The 14222-nt window shown below is 39.7% G+C and overlaps 1 protein-coding gene and 1 pseudogene across 1 annotated transcript in view; one reads left to right on the top strand and one right to left on the bottom strand.

The window, feature by feature from the left end:
* Window positions 1-8631, bottom strand: part of LOC122642279 (putative disease resistance protein RGA1) — a 30360-nt gene extending 21729 nt beyond the window's left edge. Inside the window, exon 1 of the mRNA XM_043835720.1 lies at window positions 8298-8631. Within this exon, the coding sequence (XP_043691655.1) occupies window positions 8298-8631 (334 nt within the window). The remainder of the gene's footprint in view (window positions 1-8297) is intronic.
* Window positions 8632-10577: 1946 nt separating this feature from the next.
* LOC122642278 lies at window positions 10578-12841 on the top strand (annotated as a pseudogene).
* Window positions 12842-14222: the final 1381 nt, after the last annotated feature.

Genomic DNA, 14222 nt, shown 5'->3' with positions numbered 1-14222 from the left:
ATTTGGAATAATTGAATATTTGTAATTAATCTTATATGTATCTCTATGTATTTGCTTAATTCTCTCTTATTTAAATCATTGTTGATAATTGTGCTTGGTTATGATTGATTCATTATTGTTTATGAATTATAACATATAGTTACCCATTTATGACCTACTTAAGGCTCAACCAAGCAATTATATAGTTAGAACTTTACGCCTATGGTTCAAGTCCTAAGTTCCATGTTACCTATTATCTTCTAAGTTCTTGTTTCACCACAATCGCCTTCTCCTATGTCCGCACACAATCATTTATGTTCTCAAGATTTTTAGTTTAGAACCTAATGTGGAGAGTAAATCAAGAGTCCGCGAGATCGTGGCTCAGCAGAGCATCACGGCTCGATACCACTGTCACGCCCCATCCCAACAAGGGGATAAAATACATTATAGGGGTACTAGGGCGACGTCACATCCTACTAAACTGCCAGATCATCGACACAAGGTCCCAACGCACACCATAACTAATATTAAAACAATATAATATCGTGAGCGCGAAAGGAAATATTACATTCCAAATGATCACTAGTTTTCAGGAAGCGTATAAAATTAATAGTTACAAGATGATCAAAGCCTAGATGATAAATACCGTAGTTAATCCATTTTTCATTACCATCTAATAATGATCAACAAGGGTATAACTAGAATGTTTATACACGGGCCTACGCCCTAAAATAAACAAAAGGGGAACAAGTCCCTGAATTCTCACGGCCCGTAGGCACAATTGTCACAAGGACACCCGCTATGTTCCTCTAACACGCCTTCCGCCCTCCGTACTCCGCATCATAATCTAAAAATTGCACACGAGGGGGTTAGCCTCCACCGAGCCAATGAGGGGATGGGGATGCACAAACACACAATTCACATAGTCCAATGATGCATGACATGTTAAGTAAATTTTTCACCTAACATCACAACTAAGTCAATGGCATATGCCATCGCGATAACTCGGGAGACACTGTGGGTCACTTAACTTATCGCCACAATGAAACCTCAATTTCACCCTGGGACCTACGCCGATCGAAGCCTCCAAGACCACTCACCGCGGACCCGATAACCAATACTACCACGACCTGCCTCTCCCACCTCCACGTAATCCGGCGCATCGATTACCCAACACCTAAACCCCTGTTGGTAAGGGTCGAGCATAAGGGTGTAAAATCCTAGCCACGCTACCACAGTCCTATCGTCCCGAGAGGTAATCCGGGCGCATCAACTTTTCATCTCGGTTTAGTGCCTTACGCACAAGACGGCACGCGCATACAATTGCAACATGACATTCAACATAATTTCTTCATAAATATATATATTATCCGGAGCTTGCACCGCACCCACCGCACGAGACCCATCAAAGTAAAGCATCTCTAATTAACATCATAACATTCATATATAAAAGTATGCAATATGCGCAAGATGCTTAATAATTTATAATGATGACATAATATACAATGCAATAATAATATCAAGCCCAAACAACCAAACCCACTCACAATATGTGTTATGCCCGATGTTATGAGTTGTCGCCGAAATCAAGTAACACGTCACAAGATGAAAACTTTAAACCTAAATAAAGAGTGAAAATAGGGTTAATTAAGTAAAGGGACGGATCCCCAAAAGGTCTCCCATTAATCATTTAAGTATAAGGTTTCAGTGAAGTGGTTGCGGGTGTGGTTTCACGCCCAAATTCTGCAACCGGATGTAAATCCTAGAGACCCGGGCCCGGGACGGTTTTAGTTAAGGTCGGATGCGGTGTGGTTTCGAAAACTGAATCCGAGCGTAAATCCTAGAAACCAGGGGCCAGGGACAGGTTTTAGTCAAGGTCGGATGCGGATGTGGTTTTAAAATCAATCTGAGTGTAAATCCGAGCTTCACAGGGGCCTTTTCAGGGAGGTAATTTCGTGGTGGTTTCTTGCAGTGTCAAAACCACATGTAAATCCTAGCTAACCAGGGGCTTAGGATAGTTTTAGTCAAGGTCGGTTGCGTGTGGTTTTAAAATCAATCCGAGCGTAAAACCACATACCGCAGAACCGAAAATTGAAGGGTTTCTCACTGGATTCATTTTCCAAGGGGTTTAAAGGTAGGGAGGCTTCAAGAAAGCTTCCTCCTGGTCCATTAGGGTTCTAAGACCTCATTAGGTCCATGTAATCCCATGGATTTAAGAGAAAACAAAGAGAACCTAAATTAGGACATAATATGGTAGAAACCTTAAATTTCTTAAATGGAAAGAGATTACTTAGGCTTAGGGCTTGTAATGGAGTGAAATAACTCCACCATAATCTAGGTTTAGAGGTTCCATCGATTCCTTAGTTCCAAGAGAACCCTAGGTCGAATTTCTCCCATTTCCCAAACCCCAAAACCCAAAATAGAAGAAAAGAGATGGGATTGAATGGCTTACCCACCCCAAGGTAGAAGGCTCCATGTTGAGGCTCCAAGAAGCGATCTTCAAACCTCCAACCAAGATTCTCCACCCTTCTTCCTCCTTTTCTCCTTCTTTCTTTCTTCTTTCCTCTTCTTTCTTCTTTCTTCTTTCTCCTTTCTCTCCTCTTTCTCTCTTCTTCCACGATTTAGGCTAGATGGGAGAAGAAATGAAAATGAATCCTTCTCCCCCTTTGCCTTATTTATAGAAAATGGGCTTCGGGTCCTTTAAGTTAAATGGGTCAAATAGTTAAATGGGTGGATCCAAGATAAATGGGTCATTAGGCCAAATGGGTAGTTTAAGTTAAATGGGTCAAGAGGGCTTAATGGGTTGACCCATGGTCTTATTTAGGGTACAGAATGGGTTAACCCATCTTTGGGTCAAATAGAGTCAAATGGGCCCTCAAGTCGATCGGGCCTCTTAACTAAATGGGCCTCCTCGCCATAGGTTTCAAATAGAAAAGAACCCACTGGGGGATGGGTCCATCCACCATGGGATTATAAGCCCATCACACGCTCCCTTAAATAAGGGGGACCCACAAATAGAATATTCCCAACTCAACTAAAATAGCCCGGGCGGTCTAAATCTTGACCCGCACTTCGAGGGCATCAAGGAAAAGGGTAAATAAATAAAATTAAGGGCTAGAACTTACTATTTCCTTTGCCATGGGGTGTCAATGGTAAGCCCGTGACATGGTCAATAATTTGTAATCGGTTTGACCACCAAGGAGAACAGCTCACTCAAAGACGTGGCGCTGATAACCACACGCCACGGGAAAATAAAAATTAATTATGATCCGGGTGCGGTATAACAATACATGCAAAGAAGTCAGTTCTTGTCAAACCGTTTATCTTTCATGCAGGCACTTTATTGGTGTGTCAGGGTTTTCGTGGTTACAAGAGAAACAAAAGCATCCAACATAGGAGATTAACTGTTTGATGTGTTCTAATTCATGAAGAAATTCCCTAGATGTGGGTCTGAATGCATACTTGCTTCCTGTCTGTTAGAGATTTTTTATTACTTAGGGCAGTTGGAGGACGTACCGGCACCTGAAAATAATTTACTCATTTTAAATAAATTGCTAGATGATTGAGCTTCTTTCAAAAGTATCTTTTAAGTAAGATTAGAGTTCTTGTTGAAAATCAGAATCTCCTCTTTTGGAAATTTGAAATACTTGAAGCAAAGGCATTTGAAACAGTTCTTATTGATCAAGACATGCAAAGACCATATACCAACCATTGAAAGACAAACAATGTACAGAGATTGACCTTCTCCCATATCCAATAGGTATTCAACCACACAAAATCATTACAACCATTGAAAGCAAACTTCACAACCAGAGGACACATCAAGCTCATATATCTAGATGAAATGAATGCTAAAAAGCGAAAAAGATCTCATACGAAATCTGATCTCAAAGATCTAATATTCCAGTCGATATCATCACTATAAACAGCAAAATGTCATTCACAAAAGCTTTCACATACCACCCAAAAAAAAAAAAAAAGCTACTCAGTATTGCCCATTTTCTTCAGTTCTGTAGCATCCAAAATATCATATTCATAAGCCCCTACGGTCATCCCTTTCATCTCCTTAAAACTTCTATCAGAGAATAAGTAAAATATAATGATACCATCAAGAGTGCTTCATTTCCTATACTGGGGAAGAATTGGGGAAAGGGAGAAGAACAGAGGAAAATAAAGAGTGCCCCATATGATGGATGCCACCAAGTAAGTGGGAGTACAGACCATTATTTGATGGTTCTCCCATCCATGCTTAGGCAGAAATTGCTTCCACTTGTGTTATCTAATGCATTACGTATACAGAATTTAAAAGAAATATATAGCATTTTTCCATAGAGTGGTTGCCATGAAGTAATCATAGATATATTTTCCCCTAGGTGGCAGCTGGGAAAAGAATTCAGACTGCTAAGCATCTTCAAATCGAAGGTACTTCCTCGCTAGTAGATGCCATCTGTGCCTTTGCCACAGTAACACTTCTGGACACCTATTAATCCACTGTTTGTTCTCATATGAGATTTGGTTGATGTTTATGCACGTTTTCACTATATATCAGGGCCATCACCAGACAATGACAAAAGTGTTCTTTAAATCTGGGCAGTTTGTGGCCTAAACAAGGAAATACCTAATAAGACTGATTCCTCCAGTGGAATATTGGACTCTGTGCATTGAATGGAAGATTGGAGTATTTTAAGTGCACTCCCAAGACAATGTGAAGATTCTCAGAAATATATCAGAGCTAGAGAGTTTTGGACACATTTTGACTATGTTTTGTCTACTATCTGTGCTTTAATTTTGAGGTGAGAAGAGACAAGTCAACTAGCATGATAAATTGTTGAAAATCCGACCAAGTCATTGAAATAAACCTAAACTAAACAATCCCCCTAATGATCATTGAAGGAATAAAATGACGAAAAAATAATTCAAGAAATAAATGAGAGAGATACCAGAATTGAACCTTGATTGAACAAGTGAAACTAAATCCTCATAAGTATTCCGAAGCTTGACCACCATCTTTGAACACTTTACCTAACAATAAAAGAGAAGAGTTAAAAATAAATAATATATGCTTCAGAGATAGATAAGAAACATACAGTAGATGACTAACCTGACTTTTGAAGAAAGACTGAGCACTAGTTACACATATTGGCCATCGATTTCGATGTATTGAATGTGTTTAATCTTAGGCCACTCCTCGCCTCTTCCCTTGGTGCATCTTTCTTTGAGAAAGGGGCAACTTGAAATAATCAACCACTCTAGTGAGGTGAAGCATCGTAATCCTTCCTCTTTTGGAAGATACATCAGATTATTGCACTTTTTAAGAAGCAACGATCGAAGCGAAGAAAGGTTCCCTAGCCACTCCGGCAGAGCTGGTAGACTATGAAACACATGTATTCCCAACGTTTCTAATTGGGTGAGACTTTGAAGTTGCTCAGGAAGAGACGTAAGCTTAGACCAGCCAGTTATACGTAAGTGTCGAAGGGATTGCAAGTGTTGGAGAGGCTCCAAGTCAGGAAAAGACTCCAGCTCTGATGAAAACCCACCAATACTCAACAATTCAAGGGTGCTGAGGGTGTGTAGACCCTCTGGTAATCGAGCGAACTTTTCATTGTATAGAAAATACAATTTCTGAACAGAGTGCAGACCTCGTAGATCTGGCAAAGATGTTAGAGAAGGGCAACCACTTACCACCAATTTTTCAAGAGATGGTGGGAGGTATTGCACACCCTCATCCTCACTTGGCGTAATAATTGCTTCAAGGTTGGGGCATTTCTCAATATGCAATACTTCGATGTTGTTGTGCAGTAATCCGTTGGGCAAAAACTTAAGCTTTGGCACTTCAATTATTTCTAGTTCCCTAAGAGAGGGAACCTCCACAACTAAACTTAGCAAGATGCCATTACTTCTTCTGATTTGGAGTAGTTTAAGAGAAGGAAACTGACTGGGCATGGTCACCAACTTGGGGCAATCTTGTAAAAATATCTGCTCAAGGCGGGGGAAGGAAGGGCAATCTAATAATGAGCTTTGTGCTGGTTCCCTCCATTCTTCTAGGCTGGGCAACTGTTCGAAGGTAAGCACTTCCAATGAAGCGAACGCTGTTGTAGTTAGGGAAGCTTGACTATTATTGCTAACATCCCCATGATAGAACTCACTTCCAAGACTCTTCATCCTTTTCACTCCCTTCAGATGAAGAACCTTAAGAGACGGTAGCTGTCCAAGTGGAGGGACATGTTTCAATCTCTCGCAGTTTTTTAGAAAGAGTCTCACCAAATTAGGGAGAAATGACTCACACCCACTCATCAGCCATTGAGGTAAATTTTCACCTCCAAAGTTTCCGATTGAAAGTTGTTTCAGATTCGAATGAGGTCGAAGACCTTCTAGTACATCATCTTCGTCAACAACAGGTTTTCTATTGTCATTTTCCAACATAGAAGAATTACTATCACCACCCCAAACACGACTTCCCCAATACATATGCAACACAACAAGCTTTCCTTTTCCCATTAAATTGGCCTCCTCTGCTTCCCCTCTGCTTCTCACGTTCTCAAGATTGTAGATATTTAAAACTCCTTGAAGGTCCAGGTGTTGCAACTCTTTGATATGCTGCCCCCTTTTGTGGCCCACAACAAATGTCTCTAAATTATTAAGGCAAATTAATCTCCCCATTTTAATTGGCATTTGACTCAAACATCCATCTTTTTGATAAACAATAAGTTGCCTTAAGTTTGCTAGTTTCCTCATATCTTCGGGAAGCTCTTTTAGAGGACAATAGACAAGGTCCAATGTCTGCAAGTGGTAAAGACTGGTGATAGATGCTGGTAATGCTTCAATTGGATTGCCCCCAAGGTTAAGATACCTTAAGTGTTTCAACTTCTTAATGGAGGATGGTAACTCTTTAATTCCACAATTAGATAAATCAAGAACACGTAAATGCCTGGATTTTTTGAACAGAATATCAAGGACATTGCTGCTAATGGAAGTTCCGGTTCCCATGCATTTCAAATGCAACGACCGCAACTTTCTCACTGTACATAAGCCTTCTTGAATCATTTTTATGTCACCATCCATATTCAATCTCAAATAAAGAACATCAGAGTTGTATTTTAACTCTTCAACCCCAGCAATTATATTGTCAAACCTTGAAAGAGAATGTGCCAGATCAAAAACAAGATCATGCATCTTGAACTTCACTATCTCACCAAAACGATTTTTCTCAGCGTCTTGGAAGAATGAATTCCACAACAAATAGTTGACGTTATCATTTCCAATATCTTCCATTGGCCTATCTCCTATGGACAGTTGAAGAAATCCCAATGCCATCCATTGTCGGATTAAATCATCCTTGAAGATATAAGCACCCTTTGGAAATATTGAACAATATACGAAACATTGTTTCAAAGGTGATGGCAAGTGATCATAGCTCAGTTTTAGTGCAGCAAGGATCCCATCGTTATCCATAGGTAAAGCCCAAATCTCACTATTCTTTATTGATAACCACTCTTGTTCATCTTTCTTGATATGCATCAAGCCTCCTAGTGTTTTTGCGGCTAATGGCACACCTCCACACTTTTTCACAATTTCCTTTCCTATTGCCACCATAGTTGGAGTCGCTCCAGCCCCTCCATTTCCAAAAGCTTTATTCATGAGAATGGACCAACAATTATCTTCTGATAAGTTTTTAAGGCGGTATGTAGCAAGTGTGCCTATCATTGATGCAACTTCAACAACCCGAGTAGTAACAATGATTTTGCTACCTCTTGCACCAATTTTTAATGAAGACAGAAGCATATCCCATTGCTCACTATCTTCATTCCATACATCATCCAATACAAGTAAAAGCCGTTTCTCAAGCAACTCATCTTTAAGATTCCGCAGTATCACATCAATAGACGAAAAGGGACATGCTCTATTGGTAACAGATTCTGTGATCTGTGTCAAAATTTTCTTGGCATCAAAATCTTTAGAGACATGGACCCATATTCGTTTATCAAAATACTTGGCTACAAGACCATCATTGTAGACATATTTTGCAAGTGTGGTTTTTCCAAGTCCTCCCATTCCAACTATGGGAAGGACTGAAAGAATAGCTTGATTGTCTACAGAGCCAGTTAACATGTTTACTATCTCTGACTTGTCAACATCCCTTCCAACAACTTCGGACTCGTCCACATAAGAGAATGTCTCTATGGGAGTGGTCTTTCTATTTTGAGGATTTGTGGGTATAGAGAAGCTCACAAAATTGAATGAATCCATGTGTCTTTTAATTTCATCAAACTCGTTGTTGATATTCTTGATCTTATGAGCCATCTTTAATTTAAAAACAACTGAAATTGAGGAGTGGAAGAAGCATTTGCTCACCTTGTTGCTCACCCGGAGCCTTGTGGTTTGATAACCGAATTCATCCAAAACGTCTTCAGCAGCATAAGCAACATCTCTAAGCCTTGTCAGGAATAGTCTCACGGTCTCCTTTTTTTCTTGTTGTTTTTCAGCATCAATTAGTAATGCTTGGATAGCAGTGACAGTGCGTACCAGCTTTTTCAGCTCTTCCTTGACATTCCATAAAAGGCCAATCTCCTCGGTTGCCATGGGGATCAGCTTCTTCAGTATCTCACCCACACCATTCACAACAATCGCTTCAACTATTTTTGCTTCGGCCATTTTTCGCTCTCTCTGTTTTGGGAAGGATGTTTCAACTCTAGCAAGAAGGATGTTTCCACTCTAGCATGAGAATGGGACTCAGAAGAGATGAGGTTTAGAAACCAAACAGTGGGATTTGGGACCCAACGCTCAACTTAATCAATGTGGTTCTGCTACTTTACTTTACTTCCCGTGTATGCATGTAGATCCATGTGAATGCAAGAAAAGCATTCTCAGACTAATATTGGCCCTACTCCAATCTACAAAAGCAAAATCAATGATTTCCTTTGCAGGAAGGAAAGAATCGAAGAAAGCATCTTGCTCCGTTTTAATTTCTCTTTTTTTGAAACTAACATGAAGGACATTTTTCATGGAGTACCAAAAAATAAAATAAAAATTCATTACATGTTAACTCCACCCGGATTTAAATCCTCTCCAATTCCCTAAAAGTGCAGTGCGGTGCAGTTCGGGATAAAGCGGTAGACATTTGACAAGCGACATCTAATGGTGACGAGGTTCAAAAAGAAAGGAAAAAAAATTGGGCAACAGATGTCATGTCTGCCAGGTGTTGACCTCTCTACCTTGATCTGCAATACATTGTACCATTGGGGAGTTGGAGAGGATTTAAATCCGATTGAAGTTAATGAACCTAAGAGTCTTCTTTACGAGCCATTCTCTCAATGGGTCCGGTATGCCAAAAAAAGAAAGAAAAGCATATCTCAAACAAGAGAATAGTAGTGACTTATTTTGTATTGCTTTAGAGTACAATGGGGGCAAGAATCTTGCCGAACATTGCCAGAGTTGAAGCCATTCCTTGCTTGTGGAGATGGAGAAACCCTTTCCATTTGACACAGATTCTCAGCTAGCAAATCAACATGTTTTATTTGAAAAGAAGAAAGAGATTGCAAAGCAATTTAAGAATGTTTTGAAAAACTAGAACAATTTTCCTTGGAGTTTCGGCTTTCAAGTTTTTGGGTTGATATGGGTTTTGGCTAAAATTTCATGACCTCAAAGTAAAATGATCCCTAAGGTTAAGGAAATTAGTGCATCACACTTAAGAATCCAATTATCCACCCAACACTTAAGAAGATAAAAAGACGTCATTACCCATGTTTTTACAATTGAATTCTTAAGTGTGGTGCACTGAGCAATGCACTTGAGAGGATGAAAATCCGAAAATAAATGAGTTTTAGAATAATCTTATGGTCTATGTTTTAAAGTAATCATACATATTTTTTTCCCTAGGTGGCAGCTAGGAAAAGAATTCAGACTACTAAATATCTTCAAATTGAAGGGTACCAATTAATCCATTGTCTGTTCTCATATGAGATTTGGGTGATGTTTATGCACATTTTCATTATATATATCAGTGCCATCGCCAGACAATGTCAAACAGTGTTTTTTAAATTTAGGCAGTTTGTGGCCTAAACAAGGAAATACCTAATAAGACTGATTCCTCGCATGGAAGTTTGGAATCCGTGGATTGAATGGAAGATTGGAGTATTTGAAGCACAGTCCCAAGGTAACGCAAAGTTTTGGGTATAATTAAATAGAGGCTTCTAAGGCATTTTGAGTATGATTTTAAAAATTTCTATTGTACCGTTTGGTTTGTTTAGGTGTTTAGCTCGGTTAAATATTAATTGGAGTTTTTAAGAAGAAAAAAATCAAAGGAATAACAAACTTAAATTATTGAAAATGAAACTTAATTTTGAAGAAAGAGAGAGCAACATAGAGGCATAGAGTAGATGACTAACCTCTGATGTATTGAATGTGTTTAATCTTAGGCCACTCCTCCGCCGTAACGGTCAGAATGAGTTGATCAGGATTCAGGCATGGATGTCTCTCTTTCCGATGCCATTTCTCGATTCTGTTTTTCAAAACCTTTGTGAGAGAATAGAGATTTGGTTGTGAATCCACTACATTTATTTGTATTTATAAAGAGGTGGAGTGATCGTAGGACTCATAACATGGATTTTATTCGTAATACTTTGAATTCAAACCATTCGTTTTGGAAAAGGTACTATCATCGGAAGAAGAAACGAACAGTCATCAAACCACTTGAAAACGTGGAAGGCACTTTAAAATTCCATTCTTTCTCTTCCCCTGAACCCACAACATCAACAATGACACCATCTCCCCAGAAGTTCTCTTTTCCTTTCCTCTTCCCTCGGACCGAATCGACTGTTCTTCCTGACCCATCTCCTGTCTTCTCTCCAAACCTCCTTTCATCCCCTCTTCCCACCAATTCATTCTTCCAGAACTTCGTTCTCAACAATGGCGATCAGTCTGAATATATATACCCTTATCTCATCAAATCTTCTTCCTCTGCCCTCTCCCTCTGCTACCCATCTCGCTTCGTCGGTTCGGATTTCACATATCAAGTTTTCAATCAAGATCTCATCATATCAGCAGCACAGAACACCGCCGGCCATGCTCATAACAAACACATCGTCTCCTCTTTTAGTGATCTTAGTGTCACCTTAGACCTTGATGACCTTCGATTCTTCCTTGTCCGTGGAAGCCCATTTCTGATTTGCAGCATCAACGACGCAACCCCTCTTTTTATCTCAACTATCCATGTTGTTCTCTCCCTAACACCCAACAGTTCCCTCACAAAGCACACCATTCATCTCAACAACAATCAACATGGCTCTGCTACACTTCGTCGCCTATCAATTTGACTCACAGCAGCACATCCCTCCTCACTTCTGATAAATTCTGGGGAATAATCAGGTTTGCCATCCTCCCTAATTTTAATAAACAAAATGAAATGATCCTTGATAGGTTCAGTGGTTCTTATCCGACATCAGGAGATGCTGTGTTCACTGAGCCCTTCTGTTTGGAGTACAAATGGAGCAAGAAGGGATGTGGAGACTTGCTCATGCTTGCCCATCCTCTCCATCTAAAGCTCTTGTCTGTTGATGATGGGCATGTTTCTGTTTTGGAGGAATTCAAGTACAAAAGCATGGATGGTGAGCTTGTTGGTGTTGTGGGAGACTCGTGGGTCTTGAAAACTCACCCAGTTTCAGTAACTTGGCATTCAGTTAATGGGATCAATGAGGAGTCCTTTCTAGAAATTATTTCTGCCCTCTGCAAAGATGTTGATGGTCTGAGATTGTCTCCCATAACGTCTAATTCGTCTTACTACCATGGAAGGGCAATTGCAAGAGCAGCTAGATTGGCATTGATTGCAGAGGTATCCTTTCCCCTTGTGATTCCAATGATACGCAAGTTTTTAATTAACTCAATTGAGCCATAGTTAGGTGGGAATTTTATTGGCAATGGGTTTGTGTATGATCCCAAATGGCGAGGAATTATAACTAAACAAGGATCATTGGATTCTGCAGCAGAGTATGGGTTTGGTGTATACAATAATCACCATTATCTTCTGGGCTACTTTCTTTACGCCATTGCTGTGCTTGCAAAGATTGACCCTGCTTGGGGTAGGAAGTATAGACCTCAGGCTTATTCACTAATGGCTGATTTTATGACCCTGGGCAAGCTGCCAAACTCCCGATTCACGCGTTTGAGGAAATTCGATCTCTGGAAGCTGCATTCTTGGGTTGGAGGACTAACTGAATTTGCAGACGGAAGGAATCAGATGAGCACAAGCGAGGCAGTTAATGCTTACTATTCAGCGGCATTGATGGGATTGAGTTATGGAAACACTCAACTGGTGGGCATTGGCTCAACACTTGTAGCAACGGAGATTCAATCTGCACAGACGTGGTGGCATGTAAGGGAAGGGGAAAACATGTAGGAAGCTGAGTTCAGTAGGAAGAACAGAGTCGTGGGTGTGTTGAGGGCTAACAAGAGGGACAGTAAACTCTGGTTTGCTCCACCTAATTGGAGGGAGTGTAGGTTTGGAATTCATGTGTAACCATTACTGCCCATCACTGAGGTTTTGTTTTCTGATGTTGGGTTTGTGAAAGAGCCAGTAAACTGGACTTTGCCTGCCTTGGTTACAGAAAAGTGGAAGGGTTGTGTGTATGCATTGGAAGGGATGTATGACAAGTATGGAGCTTTAGAGACGATAAGAAGCTTGAAACGGTTTGATGATGGTTACTCTCTGTCTAATTTGCTTTGGTGGATACACAGTAGAGGTGAAGACAGTTGTTTATCTACAACAGACAACAGCAGCAGCAGCAAAAGAACAGGAAATTATGGGGGGGAAAACAGTGGTTTAACTCGATGTCCAATATGCTGTGGTGGATACACAAGAGGTGATTAGGGAGGAGAAATGCGTTAAATTAAAGGACTAAGGAACATGTATCTTATTTGACTATGATTACCAAATTAGATTGTGGAAATCAAAATAGGTTAATGCCCCAAAATATCATCGATTTTAGTCTATAAAAATTAAAAATTCAGTCCAATAAACAACAACTCCAGGAAGAGAGGGGCAAAATTCTGTGTCAATTGACAGTCAGGGTTTTAAAAATCAATATCGTCTGTGACAAATTGTTAACCACACATCCCTATCAAATATCTATCGATATCGGTTTCACCAGACTGTGAAATGACATCAATAGACACTTCATCTTAATGGAATTTAACTCGTCTCCAGCCTCAAGGGAAGGCGTGTTCATTTTACCATGGATAAAAAGGTCCAATAAAAAATTCTGTTTGTAATCTTCTTGATTACAAACGGACACACCCATAAAAAAAAATGTTGAAAGTTCGAAAGAAAACAACTAGCTCTATATTACAATGATCAACCGACTTCATTTTTGTTTGTAATTTTTCTGATGTTTATATCCTGGTTTTCAAACGAAACTAAGATCACCCCCTGATTTTTTTAAAAACTCATCCGTCCCCTTTTACAGTAACAATGTTATCTCAAGTCAAACCAAAAAGTGAAAAGATAATTTTAACCTCAACTAAAATAAGATAAATAATGACAATTGAGGTACCCAATGTTTATAGAAAATGCACTTTAGATATCCAAAGCTTGTAAATTACATTTAGGATATCAATTTTGATATTTCCAATTATACCCTAAATCACCACCACCACCACCACCACCATTACCGCCAAGGTTACATCTCCTCACTCTCCAATTCTTCCTCAAGCGATACCTCCACCAATTCGGTTACATCTCCTCACCCTCCAATTCTTCTTCCAATTTCACAAACACCATTGACGACACCTTCGCGAGTAGCTCTTTGACAACTTCTCTCCTTCTCTGTCTTTCTCTGAGAAGAAAAAATGATAGAGCCCAAAGCTTCTAATAATGTAGCTTATGGACCACCGGAGGTGTTTCAATCGCTGGAAAAAATCCCTAGAAACAAATATGCTCTCAGTTGTGCTACCTTAGCTTCCATGACTTCAGTCCTATTGGGTTATGGTAAGTTTTCAGTTCTATTAGGCAAGTTGCTAATTGTTTCTTGTTAATTTGTACTTAATATTCTTTCTTAATTTGTTTTCTCAGATATTGGAGTAATGAGTGGAGCAGCACTTTTCATCAAAGACGATCTGAAAGTAACCAATACACAAATTGAAACCCTAACTCCATTCTGTTTAGCAATTTGGGGAAGGAGAGGGAGGGAATATTCCCTCTCTGATTCTTTGTTTTAATTTTAAAAAAAAAAAAGTAAGACTTCACATCGTTT

This window comes from Telopea speciosissima, chromosome 10 (genome assembly GCF_018873765.1).
Source record: "Telopea speciosissima isolate NSW1024214 ecotype Mountain lineage chromosome 10, Tspe_v1, whole genome shotgun sequence".
In the NCBI taxonomy this organism is placed as follows: Eukaryota; Viridiplantae; Streptophyta; class Magnoliopsida; order Proteales; family Proteaceae; genus Telopea; species Telopea speciosissima.
Note: the sequence above shows the minus strand (reverse complement) of the source record. Positions and strands in the feature narration are given on the sequence as shown.